Source organism: Delphinapterus leucas, chromosome 15, assembly GCF_059928025.1.
Source record: "Delphinapterus leucas isolate spDelLeu-1000000601 "Yukka" chromosome 15, BTC_Dleu_Yukka2, whole genome shotgun sequence".
Lineage (NCBI taxonomy): Eukaryota > Metazoa > Chordata > Mammalia > Artiodactyla > Monodontidae > Delphinapterus > Delphinapterus leucas.
In genome coordinates, this window is record NC_143143.1 from 41,251,636 (window position 1) to 41,267,001 (window position 15,366).

Consider the following 15,366-nt stretch of genomic DNA (forward strand, 5'->3'; position numbering starts at 1 on the left):
GCTTTATGTTTGTCTGGCTATGTTTGTCTGGCTGTGTTTATGGTTTGCTGAAGTTGTAGATGAAGGTGTCAGAGGCTAAAGCTTCCTTGGATGCCTCCGTTTTTTGACTCCCCTGTTGTGTCTGGGTTTCTCTAGAGACTTCATGGATAAGGTCTCAGATGTGCAGCTCTTTTGGTTGTTTCCTGTTACTATACAAAAGTCTGGCTGATGCCATGGTGAGGTGTGGGGGAGAAGTGCTCCACGGACCTGTCATGAGGTCCCTAACCCTAATCCTAACCCTAACCCTAAAAAGCAGTCCTGTAATCAGTGAGATGGAGCTGTGATAAAAGAATTCATGAAGAAAACTGGACAACAAAAAACCCAACTACAGCAAACAACAAACTAATGAACTTCAAGTACAGCACAGAAAGTACGCCTCTTGCTCTGGGGGCGGTGGGCCTGTGTCCTGCTTACGGAGGAGTTCTCTACACTCCTGACACCCCAGCCTGCCTTGCGCAGCTTTGGCCGAGGGTGTGTGCAGCCGCGTGCAGGAGATTTGAAAGGCACATGCGTGTCTGCCGAGGGGTCAGAGAACGGGCATCGTGGGCCCGAAGGCCTTTCCTGCTGAGGTCACTTGGGGCAGAGGATGAGAACTGTCCTACTTTCTGACACAAAGCGGGCTCTTCCACTGGCCACTCAGGATACATTTACACAGGCTGGCTCTGGCCAAAGGAGGAGGATAAGGCAAAAGCAGGAAGATGTATTATCAAAGACCAACTGAGAAAAAGGGAAAACAATGGCAACTTTTGAGGAAAATCAATTGAGAAGGAATTCTTAATAGCCAAATTGTTGTGAAAGATAAAACAGGAGCTATGAGTTAATAATAGGCTATAGATTTTTTTCCATCTGTACTGAGGCTTATCTTATAAATAAATGTTCCTTATTATTCTTTGGCAACTGTTTGTGGGTGACTCAGATAGTCTTTCAAAACTGGACAAAAGGAATAATATAGATCTCTTGTATCCAGGGAATTCCTCAGATTAGGAGTGGCCATGAATTAGAGAAGAAATTTGATTTTGATATAACATCTGCAAATGACAGCTGCCTTTTCACAAAGTTCCCAGTGTCATTCCTCTACTTTAAAAACTCCCAATAACGATAATAATAAATTACCAAAACAGAACATATTGCAGTAATCCACTTAATAACATATTTAATGAATTCTGGTTATTCAGTATTCTCAGTTATCTTTTCAAAATAAATGATTCTTTACATATTCAAAAACTAACAACTTACTTTCCCTGAGAATGTCCCAAAGTATTTTAAAATGTGTGACTTAATCGCAAAAAGGTTATTTGGTTGGGGTTGAGATAAATAAGAAAATTGAACATTTGAAATAAGAGGAAATTTACATAACCATGTTGCAGTCAAACACATTCCCTTTATAATAAAGCCACGTTAGGAAAAGATTTCCTTCCAAACACAGGTGCCAACACTGGCTCCTCTTGGCCTCACATGTGCAGATGCTCTTGTGGCTTCTGGTGCATCAGCCCTAACTAGCATTTTGAGCACTTACTCCAGGGAAAGGTCCTGGGCTAGGTGTCATTCTGGAGACACACACACACACACACACACACACACACACACACACACACACACAACAGCTGCTGAGCCTGCAAGGGAGCCAGAAACTACCTCAACGGCAGCTTCAGGGCAACTTGGGGAAAGGATGGGCATCTAGGATCATGACGACCCAAGGAGGGCCCATCCTCTTTAAAGGGTGCTTAGAATCCCCGGAAGGACTGTAGACACCCTGGTCCCCAACCTGAATGTTACACCTGAGGAAGTTAAGGTCCAAAGACATTAAGAGACTTGCCCAAGACACCCCCCGCTGTGGCAGCACAGGAACTGGAACTTTGGGGTCCCCAGCTCCTATCCTATTACTCTCTCCTGCCTGTGCTTCTTAGAAAGGACTGAATCATCACCTGTTTTCCTCCCAGGCCCATAACTACCATGGCCAAGTAAGGAGAGTCTAGAGGATGTTAACATGTTTTTCATTTACAAAATGGACACTGGTTGGGGTGACAAAGAGGACGCTTTCCCACAGCTTCCTCTTGTCTTAACTGCTCCTGGTCAAGGCTTCTTCCGCTCATCTACCTTTTGGTCTGATAGTCACCAGCCAGTCACTCATGTGCCTGGAGAGAAACATGAGAAAAATGCTAAAACGTACCTTCACGAATTCATACAAGCCAATGTGCTGAGTACCCATACTGTTTCCAATTACTGGAAGAAGGAAAGTAACACGGGTACCTCCTGCAGTTTGGAGGCTTTATGAATCACTTTTCTGCAGGACAAACTGGGCGCTTTAACAAACCCTGCATATCACTCACGTTCTGCCCCATGTGTACGTCTTCTCTGACTACTGACTTAGTAATACAAGTAGGAAAAACCACAAGTCTGACAACAGCACATTTCTTTTCCGTGACCAAAGGCTACGGTATCCACACTTATGGAGACAGACTTATCTTGAAAGTAACCTAACAATGGTATTACATTGCTCAGCACACTGATTTTTTTAAAATGTATCTTTTAAAAAGTTCAATGAAAAGCTCAAGAAGGGAGCAGACCGTCTCAGATGCCTGCCTGACACGAACACAGCCGTGGTCCTTCGACATACCGTTTTGCAAAGGCTGTATTATGAAGAGGAGGCGGATTCTGCCAGGCACATAATTTGTATATTTAAGGGAGGTGTATGGATGAAAAAGCGAAATATGTTAAATTTCAAAGGCCTTGGAAGCAGTGCTGTCTGTGAGCTTGTATTACAAACAGCCTCACATTATTACACAGGCTATTAATGAGGCCCAGTGAATGAAAGTACAATTTGAATATGCATGACTCTATCCAGTGAGCAGGACTTTTGTGTACTGATGAGGTTTGTTTTTTTTTTTTTTCCCTCCTAAAGAAGGATTAAAATTATTCTTAGAGAAGTATGGCTACCCAGAGGCTGGTAAAGTGTACTCAGACCACAAAGTCACACCACGTTCAGATAAAAGATACAGGTCCTCCACAGACAGCTCTGATGCTACCTATCATTTTGGAAACTCGTGCACAGCCTGCCCTCCCGAGAAGGAGCTTCCTCAACTTCAAACAGCTGCGTCATGACAATTTCTAAGCAAAAATACTGATTTTGGTGGCGATCCCTAAAAGTAGGCAAGGTTAAATAAACCTTTCAAGTACAAAGCCTTCCCTTCCGTGGTAAGGCGCTCTGGTTAAAATACTGGGGAATGGGTAAATTATTGCACCAAATGGCTGAGAATTAATCTCTGCTGACTAGCTGTAATCTAACGAGGCGTCTGTGTCCCCGGGAGCCCGCGGCGCGTCCCTGGCGGTATGCGCAGTGTGTCGAGTCTGCGTGGCACCCTTTGTCCCCGCTCCCAGGCGGCCTTTCCCCTCATTGTTCATAATATCCTCATGCATCTGGGACGCGTGGAATGCATTCATACTAACAGACTTACCATTGTTTTCTCTCTGAAGCTTTGTTGAGCAAAGGCTGCATCGTGGTTACTGATAATTATATTGCTTAATTAATCAAGACAAAAAAAATTTGCAAATCATTGCCTGGTTGCCAAGCAGGGAGATAAAAAATGACAACAATACAAGCTGAAGCAATATAACAAAAGTAACAGCTATCTGATCAGAAATTCTTATATAATGAAGCTATTAATGCTAAATCGGTTAATGTTAACATTGCTCCAGGTGTCTCTACTTAGATGCGAACAAAAAGGCTAACATTATGGATATAAAAGGCCAAATGTTGCCATGGATTCTGTAACCTGATAGAGAGGACAGCCTTTTCATTTGATTAGGGAATGCAATTTAAATACCAGGGACCGAAGCCAAACAAACAGACTTTCCCTCCACAAGCCTCTCGCATTCACCCTGGGGTCAGTGGTTGGTGAACAAAAGGTCAGCCACACTTGCCCTGGAAATGTCTGGATTAATTTTATTACATTGTAATGGTTTGTCCTTTAAATGTGGGGATAACACTAAATTTCCAGTTGGCCATTATTCTCTTCTTCCCTTTAGGCTTTTTGAATTGAAATATTAAGAAAACGATTTGCTCGATTCATCTTGTCAGAATTTACCGCCAAATTTATAAAACTTACACATTTTTTAAAGAAACTTGTTTTCATGCATTATAATACCTTTTCAAAAATCACTTTGACACTATGAAGTGAACTCAAATGCCTTTTATGTTCTTAATTTACTATAAAAATAAAAGTGACATTTTTAGGACATTAAATGACATTTTAGAGGGCCGTGTTGAAAATGAACTAATAAAGCCAGTTAATCCATACTAAATATTAAAGAAACACATTCTCCAGTTTTGAAAGCTACAGGATACTGAATTTATTGGTTGTCTAATATTAACATTTTCAGTTTAATTTTTTAAATTAATGTCCTTCATGGACACACGCAAATGTTATTAGCACTAAAGAGCCATTTTCTTATACAAACGTGAACACTTCGCACGCACAGAGACTTGAACCAAAGATAACACAAATATTTAACACGAAGAACTTTGGCATCTTTGCTCCCTGAATAGAAAAGAGGGTTCCCTTTATGTCAGGCTTCTCACCAGCCAGAGTAGGGGCTTTTCTGAGTTCAGGAGTTGACTAGCACTGTCATTATTTATTCTATTTTCATGGTAGTAACCATAACAAAAAAAATAATAGCAATAATAATAATAATTATTATTATTATCATTAACACTTAAGTAGCTTTTCCTCTGGACCAGGCACTGTTTGAAGCACCTTCCATTTCTTAGCTCGTTTAATCCTCACAACTTGAACACTTTAGATTAGGTTATAAATCCCAGGAAATCTTTACCTACTATTTTTAAAGCTTAAAAATAGCGAGTATTTAGAACGGTAACTTTTAGCTCCTGCAGGAGGACAATTTGGAATGGAAATGAAGGTTGTATTTAATATCAAGCTGAAACACACGAAGTCATTTTCTTGAGAATGAGAGACTTAATACACTAAACGTCTAATTAAAAAACTAAAAAAAACCCCCCAAAAAACTCACCTTGTATTAGTACTTGCAAATAAAATCAAGTCACTGTTATCAAGCACTGTTAAACCACCACTAAAGGCAGGGCAAAGACAGAAACGGAAGCCAATCCAGGTCCCGGCACTCAGGCCCTGGATGGTTCCGGCTGTTCCCATGATCGATGCCAATGGACCCGGCTGAACTGACGGGTGGCAAGGCACGTCCATTGTTAGAAGCCCCGACATGGGCCGAGCCATGGAGGCCCAGCTCTTTAGGACTTTTCCACGATCCTTCAGGACTGACCCCCGTTAGCAGCGGCAGAGGCAAGGCTGGATCCCGTACCCACAGCTACCCACAAAATGCTAGGTGTGACAAGGGGCTCATTCAACTCTTATTGTTATTAATCAACATGCCCCAAGTTCTAAATGACAACTTCTTTAAATTATAAAATCTTAAAAATTAAAAACATTTAAAAAACCATACGTGTCTTTACATTATAATTTTCAGAGTCTCAGTAATAAAATACAGAATTCTGTGCTCCTGATGAAAGATTCTTTGAAAATCCCAATTCATATTTAATTCCTATTTAGCATGTGTAATTCACATACATGTAAAGTGGCCCCTTTAGCATACTGGTATCACTGTTTTTCAGTAACAGTGAATCATATGGCAAACGCCTGTACAAGCCAGAAGAATAACGCGGTGAAAACGTACCTCGGGTTTCTTCGTTATCGCGATAAAGAACATGTGATTCTTCATGGGGTAGATGATGATTGAAACGTCTCCGAAGGCGGTGGGGATGATCCCCCTGCGGTAGTCCCGGGAGTGTTCAGACCAGATGATGTGGACCTCGTCATTCCCCAAGTGACGGAGCTGCAACGGCAAATTGGCTCCTTATTAATCAGAGCGCTAACAGCACTTTAGGAGGGGTCGTGGCTTACAAATTGAATTATTATACACAGAGGCAAAAATAATTCACCACCAAAAAAGGCTACAACACCGATGCCTTCTGTGGGGATTTTAAAAAAGCACAGGTACACGAAAAAAACACAGCTCGCCCTGCTATGAAACACATTGGAACCGAGAGAGAGGCATGTAAGCATCGCAGGTACAAGACCTTTTCCAGGATTTGTTAAAAATTTAATTTTACTCCTGCAGCAAAGCCTTACGCAGTATGTGGCTGAGCATGTTTCTACACAGTGGACGGTGTGAGACTTTTATTCCATATTACAGTAGAGCTTCATTAGGCTCTGAATTCAATGGTTATTATGGAAAACAGGAGATGAGTGTAAGAGAACAGAAGCCATTATAACACAATCCTTACCAAATGCATAAAAACTAGATTTATGACAAACCATTAAGTATGTATAACACTACCTCTGTTAAGAAACTAATGTGTTACTTAAATTTCATAAGAGACTAATACCAAGCAATAGTACCTAGCATTTGAAGAGTGCCTTACTGTAGAGAAAGTCTGTTCACACATACATTTTGTTCAGTCTTTCCACTAACTCTCTGAGGTAGGCCACGTTATCTTTATGTTGTCTGATAAGGAGGGGAGGGGGCTCAGGAAGGCGGGGCACACCCCTGCCACGGTGTAGGAGGCAGGGCAGCCTGGAAGCTGGCTGGGGCTTCTGACCCACCTGGCCTCCACTGCCCATGGCCATCTAAGCTGTAGCCAGGGCAACTGCGCTGTCACAGCTCAACTCCCCCAGCCCTCTCGTGTATCACTTTATACACAAGAGGTCACGTGGTCCAAAAACAAGTCTGAGACTCCTGGCCTCTCGAGAAGGGCTTCCCATGCCTCCAAGGAAGGGAACCTGTGAGCATCCCTCAGGGCCCAGCTGGGTCCAATGCAAGAACACCCTCGACAAAGCTCCGGCACAGTGACTGCGCGTCCCAGGCTGGAGAAAGTGCAGGTGAGGTCATCTGGGCAGGCCTGGCAGTGTGACTCAAGCAAACTCGATTGTAAAGGTTAAAATGCTGGCTGAAATTGAAGTCCTAAACCCACAGAGGCTGACTGGTGAAGGCCCTTGGACGCCTCCTAAGGATGTGAGGTCCCGGCCCTGCACACACTGCAGAAGGAGGCCATCTACCACCATGACAAAGTGTGTCCTGCTTCCTAGCTTATTTAACAGGTGAATCCTAAAAGTGACTAAATTCGGAGGCACTTTAGTACAGCAGAGATGTTACGTCAAAGCTAATGCTTTGGTTTTGTCTTAAAGTATAAAAAAGGATGCTCTGAAGTACTATGTATTTAAAACACTTTAATATAAATACAATTTCTTTATAGACTCTCTGACCACAAAGGGAAAACCTGAGATCACCCCAATAGGCCTCCTTTCTGTTTACAAGGTCACAAAGGAGGCTGGTTTGCTGCAATGCCTGCTTCTCCCTCCCTCTGTCACACCTCTGGGGACCACTGTACCTCTGCACCTACGGTGAGGTGCGAGCTCAGGTGGCTCCTAGGTGAGGCGCTCTATTCAGCTGAGTCTGAACCTGGGCTCTGCGACACATGCCACTGCGGGCGTTGAGCATGAGGCACGACAGTGCAGAAAAATTCAACGGCGTCTACAGGCAAAAGGTGTACCAACCCGTTACATAAATAGTTAAAAAAGAAGACCCCAGATTTTCACAGTAACACTAGGCATCTATCTCTCTCTTTCTCTATTTCCATTTTTATTTCTTTTTCCTTTTCAATAAAACATGCAAGGAGTTCACAACGCACTCCTGAAATTCAATCCTTTTGGAGTCAAACACGTGGTAGCAGCTCACCAGCAGCACAATAAAGGCATGTTTTTGAGGGAAATAGGAGTAGTTTCAGATGGAAACTTTGGGAGGAATTTAGAGCAGCAGAAGGGGACTGTGAGAGCCGGGGCCGCCCCAGGGTGCAAACCCACCCTCCTCGCCCCACAGAGAGAGCCAACCTTCTGGGTAGTTTTGTGCCCCTTGATGCAGGGCTGGCATGAACTTCTGAATGGGACCAACACACCTACGGAACAGCTTTCCTGTGTGGCTGTCCCACCACAGGCCAGCACCCCAGAACCTGGGACAGCTCCCCGGCCAGACGTGTAAGTTGCAAGGCATTAGCTCTGAGGTAATACGGTGACTATTGAAATGTTGCAGTTACCCTCCCTTTTCTAAATTAGGTAACTCGATTACATAACCCAATGAAGTCTCTCCCAGTTCTGTTTGCAACTATATCCTCAGGACGGGGGCAAGTGAGGACGTTATCACAGGAATGGGCCCACCCTCCCCGTGTGGCGATTCTGCAGGTGGCGGTAACACGAGATTCATCATCTGAAAGCTGCTTTCAGGGTCACGTGCCTCAGACGTCCGCACGAGTCAGTTTAATTAGGCAACGCACAGAACTAAGAGCTGAGGCCACGGACCGGTCGGTCCCTGAGCAAAGAGCAAGGACACACCCTCTTCTGCCCACGACAAGAACACAGGCAGGTAAAACAAGTAAGATCAACCCGGCCAAATTGTCAACCACGTCAGAACACACGGAAATACTCTGGAAGCTTCCAAGTGTCACTCGATTTAAAGGGGGTTTCATCACGGAGACGTTGTTTTGTGAGTTTTGGAGAATTCTGACGACAGGCCCTCAAGTGAGAAACCCGTGCACACAAGTCACGTTGACCAGAGTCGTGTGTCATCTGGACGGAGCCGTCCTTCGCGCCAGCTACTACTTCAAATGCACAAGAGGCTCGGAACGAGCGCCCAGGGCTTAAGCCTTAAGAAATCAGCTCGTGTGCTGCCACTTCTCATCCTGACAGAGTTTTGCAGTCCCTCTGCCCGGGCCTTTCTGCCCATCGCTGCCAGGCGGCGCACACTGTGACACTGGCCCTGGGACACACCTAATGGGCTGACCTCCTTTCCCGACTAATTGCATTACGGCGCCAGCTGGCTCCAGAAGGAGTCGTCTGTGTGATTGAAGAATTCCTGCTCCTCAGTGGGCCCGGCTGCTACTTTTAACTAAGTAACAGGCAGGCCTGACATCCCCATTGTTCAGCTGACAGTGTGCCCATCCTAAAATCTAAGTTTTATTTGTAAATTAACCAAGAAACTTCCTGCCAGAACAGTGCTGCCTGCAGTCTGATAATGTGGGCCTTTCATCCCATCCACTCGCACTGTATCACTGCCAATTTGTTTTTTATGTGGCTGGGCAGCCTGAGGCTATAAAAGCCTTGTAAGACATAAGTGCAATTATAGTCCTGGAGTCAAATGAATTGGACAAATCCAATAGCACAGCTCTGTCCCCACTCTGCAAACCCCTACAGCAGTTAGATTAGCTGTGAAAAATCTAATCTAGCTGGAGCTAACAAATTTCTGCAGTGAAGGATCAAAAGTTCAGTATGGGGTTGCAACCAGATTGCAGGGTTGAAAAAGTGCCCCCATGATGGGGGCAGGGGAGAGCATGCATCACTTTAGAATTTTGCAGCTCATTTTTAAGCTGTTAGGGGCAATTTAGTCAGAATAAGTCAAGGAACTGTGGGGCTGCTTTTCCTGTGACTGATTTTTAGTTGAGCTGTGAGACATCCTGACAGAGAGAATTTGTCACTAATGATGCTAAATCTTGGAGCTGCAAAAGATATCAGCTGCATTTTGATTATTACAGTAGGGAACCTTACAACCTGGCCAAGCCCTGAAAAAGTATTCATAACATGGTGTTTTATCAAGAAAACACTGTCTTTTCTCAAAAAAAAAAAAAAAAAAAAAGACAATCCTACTTAGGAAATAATTTTTAAAATATAAAGCTGTCTTTTAACAAAATAGTTTTCAGTCATATGAAAATCAGAGAATATGGTGACACATTTGCATAGTAGCAGTGATTTACAAGGTACAGCCAATAAAAAGGAGGTGTGAGTCTTGCCTAGGGTCTTGGTAATCTGAGGTGGCATCCCGGCGGGCAGAGTCCCCTTCGCTAAGAACACCGCTGCCACCAAAACCTAAGATGTGGAGGCAGCTCCCCAGGCCCTCGGGAGCCAGCACGTGGCCACCGAGTGAAAGCCTGTCATGCTCTGTCCATCCGATACCCTTGGTCGCTGTGACAGGGATCTGCTCATGCCGTGACCCAACTTCTCAGATCCCACTAGCTCTGCTGCCCACTGTGTGCATGGTCCAGACGTCCGTGGCTGCAGTGATGAAAGAGCAAAACCACGGAGGAGAGAAATGAGGCAGGTGCAGTGAGGTCCTCTGGCCAGTATCAATCACCTGCCTAACAGGCCAGGAGGAAAGAGTCCATCAGACCGGTCAGCAACAACGGGGGCTGACGGGTAGGGATGCTACCAGCACCACGCTCAGCCATTTCACAGGCATTGTTCACCTACTGCCCAGCAACCCTGGGACGTGGGCTGTGTTTTTAATCTCATTTAATAGATCGGAAAACTGAGGCACAGGCTGGTGAAGTACCTTGAGACACACTTGAACCCTGGCTACAGCCACCATGCTAGACGCCCCCCACCCGCCCCCCTGCCACCGCCCATCAGGCATGGGAATGGTCTGCTTTCCACCCACCAGTTACTGCCCTAGGTTCCTGGCATCCTTGCAGGAAGAGAGTGGGTGTGAGGCAGGGATTCCGGGCTCTGCCCCCCACCAGCAGGCGAGGCCCAGATGTTCTCATGTGCAAACAGAGACGTGGGTCAGATTCCTAGGCTTTCTCCCCAGAGTAAAAAGTCCTCTTCTCTTAGGATGTCCCTCACTTCCTGCAAGTTACCTGAGGTGGACATCCTGCAGGTTAGAAAGCATAGGGGGAACCCTGCAGAGCTTTCTCAGAGGTGGAGGAGGTTTCCTTTGAACTCTGGAGAACAAAAGGTGGGGACCCGAGAGGAGGGCAGCCAGGCAGCAGCGCACCTGCGCTTGCCATTTTGACAGTCGTTTGCTAAGCTGCCCCCCAGCAGCCCTGGTTGGGGGGCGCCTGCCTTCTCTGACCCCATCAGTACAGGGTCCTTAGGTCAGATGACCTTGGCCAACCCGAGAGGTTGACAGCATCATTTTCTCTCAGTTAATAGTCATGTGAGAGAAGATCCAAAGTTAACAACATTTAAGACCCTTCCTTTTCCTAAATCTTAATCTCAGGATTTAAGACTTAAACGACTGATTGCTTTTCATGCATTTCTTTACCTAGTTTGTGCCAAGCTGGATATTTCAGACTCATGACAAGTGTAGCTTGAGGAGAGCGACCCCAAGGTCGCATCCAAAGGAAACCAGTCTCCATGTACCTCAGGCCATGGCCTTCACTCTGTCCCAGGTGTGCCTCACCTACAAACCGGGGCCGCCAAGCATGGTCCCCAAGGAGGCCCTTTACCTTTTTGGTGAGCGAATCATCTGAGTCTGATGGCATCCGAGTTGAAACGTGGAAAATCACTTCCACGGTCGAGGTAGCATAGTAGGGGGCAGTCTGGCCCGTGCTGCCGTTGCGTTGAAGTCCACCCATGAACCCGCAGTGGGTTGAGAGGTCCACCTGACACAGGCACGAGGGAAAGAAGTGGAGGTCAAACGTGAGCCGTTCTTATTCACTTAGCAGGAATGCAGAGTTTTTAAAAAATCTAAGTATGTTCATTTTTATAGTTTTCTGATTATAAGCAAACGTAATACAAAGTTAGATGACATTGGGCTTCCCTGGTGGCGCAGTGGTTGGGGGTCCGCCTGCCGATGCAGGGGACGTGGGTTTGTGCCCCGGTCTGGGAGGATCCCACGTGCCGCGGAGTGGCTGGGCCCATGGGCCACGGCCGCTGGGCCTGCGTGTCCGGAGCCTGTGCTCCGCAACGGGAGAGGCCACAACAGTGACAGGCCCGCGTACTGCAAAAAACAACAACCCAAAACAAAACAAAACAAAAAAAAGTTTGGTGCATATTTCTCCAACTTTATCCCCTCCTATACATAAATATGTATATACGTATAGACACACACGGAGCTCCCCTATTGCTGGATTTGTGGGGTTTTCTGTTTTCTCAAACCAGAAGGAGCATTCAAAGCAGTGTTTCAGGTCAAGGGGTACAAAAGTTTCCAAACTTAACAGCCATTCCTAAACTGCCTTTCAAAAGGGTTGTTCCAATTTATACCACTGCCAAAAGTCTCTGAGTTATAATTCTTTTTCAAGCTATGTGTGAATGTTCACTTAGTCAGTGCTTAGATTCCATTTTGGTATTTTCTTTTTTTGTTTTTTTACTTTTCATAAACTACTATTCTTTCAGTAAAGCACCTGTGGTAACACAATTGGAAAAAGAAAAAGAAATGGAAGAATTTCTTCTGTGCTAAAGACAATCAATACATACACTGAATTAATGGTCTAATCTTTTCTTAAAACTCTAGTTAAGAAATGTACGGTTGGGCTTCCCTGGTGGCGCAGTGGTTGAGAGTCTGCCTGCCGATGCAGGGGACACGGGTTTGTGCCCCGGTCCAGAAAGATCCCACATGCCGCGGAGCAGCTGGGCCCGTGAGCCATGGCCGTTGAGCCTGTGCATCCGGAGCCTGTGCTCCTCAACGGGAGAGGCCACAACAGTGAGAGGCCCACATACCGCAAAAAAAAAAAACCCCCAAACAAAAAACAAACAAAAAAGAAATGTACGGTTTAAAAATGTTGGTTAGGACTTCCCTGGTGGCGCAGTGGTTAAGAATCCACCTGTCAATGCAGGGGACACGGGTTCGAGTCCTGGTCCGGGAAGATCCCACATGCTGTGGAGCAACTAAGCCCGTGTGCCACAACTACTGAAGCCCGTGCGACTAGAGTCCATGCTCCGCAACAAGAGAAGCCACTGCAATGAGAAGCCCACACACTACGACGAAGAGTAGCCCCCGCTCGCCGCAACTAGAGAAAGCCCGCACGCAGCAACGAAGACCCAAGGCAGCGAAAAATAAAAATAATTAACTAATTAAAAAAAAATGTTGGTTAAATAGTAAGTATATTCTATGACAAGAAGTCATCTTATTGGTAAGAAGAACAGTTTATTGAAAGTTCAGTAACTCTTTTAGACTAAAACTGACTTGACATTTCAGAAAGTATATGGTCTTGACCTTGAAGTACCCTTACCCTGTCCCTACCTCCACATCGGTCCCTTCACTAACACTCAGCTCTCAGAGGTAAGTCTCGCTTAGGCACCCAGAGAGTTTCCCACAACACAGATAACCAAGAAACCAAAACAAAAGTAATAAAAAGTAAGAAAATGATTTCAGATATGCTGATTTCCATTTTAACTACTCTGAATTCTTTTAGATTCTGGGAATATGTTCTGGAGACAGATATATGTGTGTGTATAAATGTATAGATGTCTTTTGGTCAGAGTATGACTTAGTAAAGAGAAAACAAAATTTTAAAATATCAACCATCCTGGGATCTACCTTAGGGAAACAGGTTGAGAGCTAAACCATCATGGCTACCGTCAAGTCAACTTTTAACTTCATCCAACTCTTCATTTTTCACCACTGATTTCTTTTCCAGCCTCCATGTAGGGACAAAAGCCATTGCTTCCCTGCCCACTGTCCTCTCTTACTACACACTGTCTATGGCTGGGAGAGCTGACCTGACTATTCAGTTCTGATGAAAAGCAAATGAAATCATATTAAGAAGAAAGTTAAGGGGAAACAAAAGTTTGTGTATAAAGTACAAAAATAACTGATAGAAGATGTCAAATTTGATATATTCTTCAACTCCAGAACTCTACCCATGTTATATTTGAATGTAAAAACATACGTAAAAATTTAGACCATCAATGACCAGTTTACATACATCCTTAAAAAGTGCTGATCGATAAACGCCTCCTGAATGAAATGAATTACCTCCCATCCCAGTCCAGCAACAAAGTCTTCGTACGCTCGGCTTCCTCTTTCATTGGAAAGGATCGAGCACTTGTCTTCTTGGCCGTCAGCAACGTAAAACACGGCGATTTTGTGCGTTTCACGGCTGTAAATTTTTAGATTTAAAGGAGTTAGAATACTTACATACAAAGTTTTGTTTTACTGCTGCCACCTATGCTTCTACTACACAGCTTACACTTGCTGAGAACTTACAAGGGGTCAGGCACTGTTCCAAGAAGGCTCAACACACGTCTCATCTATCCTTGCAGACGCCCTAATGAGACAGGTCTTATCATCACCTCCTCATGGACACGGTGGAAAGGAGGCACAGAAAGTGACAGAAAAGCACTTGTAGCAAGCAGGGCAACGGGAGCTGAGACAGGGCAGCCTGGGCTCCTGAGACCACTCTCTCACAGGTACGGTGTACGAACAGCATGTAAGAGCACATGGCTTGACAAATTCTCTCCAACTTCGGTAAAAATATACCTCTGAAAGCATTTCAGATAGATATCAGTTGTGAACAGATCCTTGTGACCACACATACTTCACTTCCCACACTCTGAGATAAGGAAACCGGGGAGCTCCCTGATTGGAACTGTAAAATTGGCCGAGACTTTGTGAGAAATGGAAACTACTTCTTCAAAGCAGAACACACTTAGGTACTTTCTTTGTGAGAGGTGGCACCCGCAGGGTGGACAGCTGTCCAGGGAAACTTCTTTGGACATATAAACTGTTCGTCCACTTCCTCCATGATGGATTTGGGGCACTTTGCTGTTAAATCAGGTAAATGTGACACCACTCTGAGGAAAGCAGCCCTGCTTCTTAACCATTTGTGCATCTAGCATGGTCCTTGGTGCACAGAAGTTGCTCACTTAAAACTCTGTTGAAGTGACCAGAGATACGATGATATATTTGAACATGTCAATAACCATTTCTATAAACTATACCCTGGAGTAAAGTGTCAAAGTCACTAGACCTACACCAAGTGATCTGGAGACAGTTCAGAGGCAAAGACACCGCTCTTATTGGACCAGTGCTTTAATCAAGAACCATTCCGCAGCTCCATCACCCAAGACCTTGACTCCAGTTCTCTACGTTCTAAAATTTTAGATTATCATTTCCAGAGAAGTTCCACTCTTCTCCTGATTTCTACCATACACTTTGAAAAAATCTCATAGGAAAAACTACCAAGCACTTAAACAACATGGAAATGTTTCTGTTGCCTTATCGTTCAATACCTCAACATTATAATCCGATTAGACATCAATAGTGGTGGAATCTGGGCTCTGTATTTTAACATATTCTCCAATATCTCCTTCTGCAGGAATGTTATTTTTCTACTGAATTAGCAGAATGAATTGGAACTCAACTGGAAAGTCATAAAAATAAATCAAGGAGGAGAGTACGCTCCTTTTATTTGTCTAGATAGCTTATTCATGTCCCTCCATAATTTACATGAAATTACCATACTTAGAGGAGAAATTAGAAAATATAGAAAGGAAAAAGAAGAATTAAAAAAAACCACTAATGGGCTTC

General features: G+C 44.6%; 1 protein-coding gene across 1 annotated transcript in view; it reads right to left on the reverse strand.

The window, feature by feature from the left end:
* Positions 1 to 15,366, reverse strand: part of RALGAPA2 (Ral GTPase activating protein catalytic subunit alpha 2) — a 264,917-nt gene that overhangs the window by 70,995 nt on the left and 178,556 nt on the right. Inside the window, 3 exon segments of the mRNA XM_089896513.1 lie at positions 5,746 to 5,904; positions 11,342 to 11,497; positions 13,813 to 13,936. Coding sequence (XP_089752639.1) covers positions 5,746 to 5,904; positions 11,342 to 11,497; positions 13,813 to 13,936 — 439 coding nt within the window.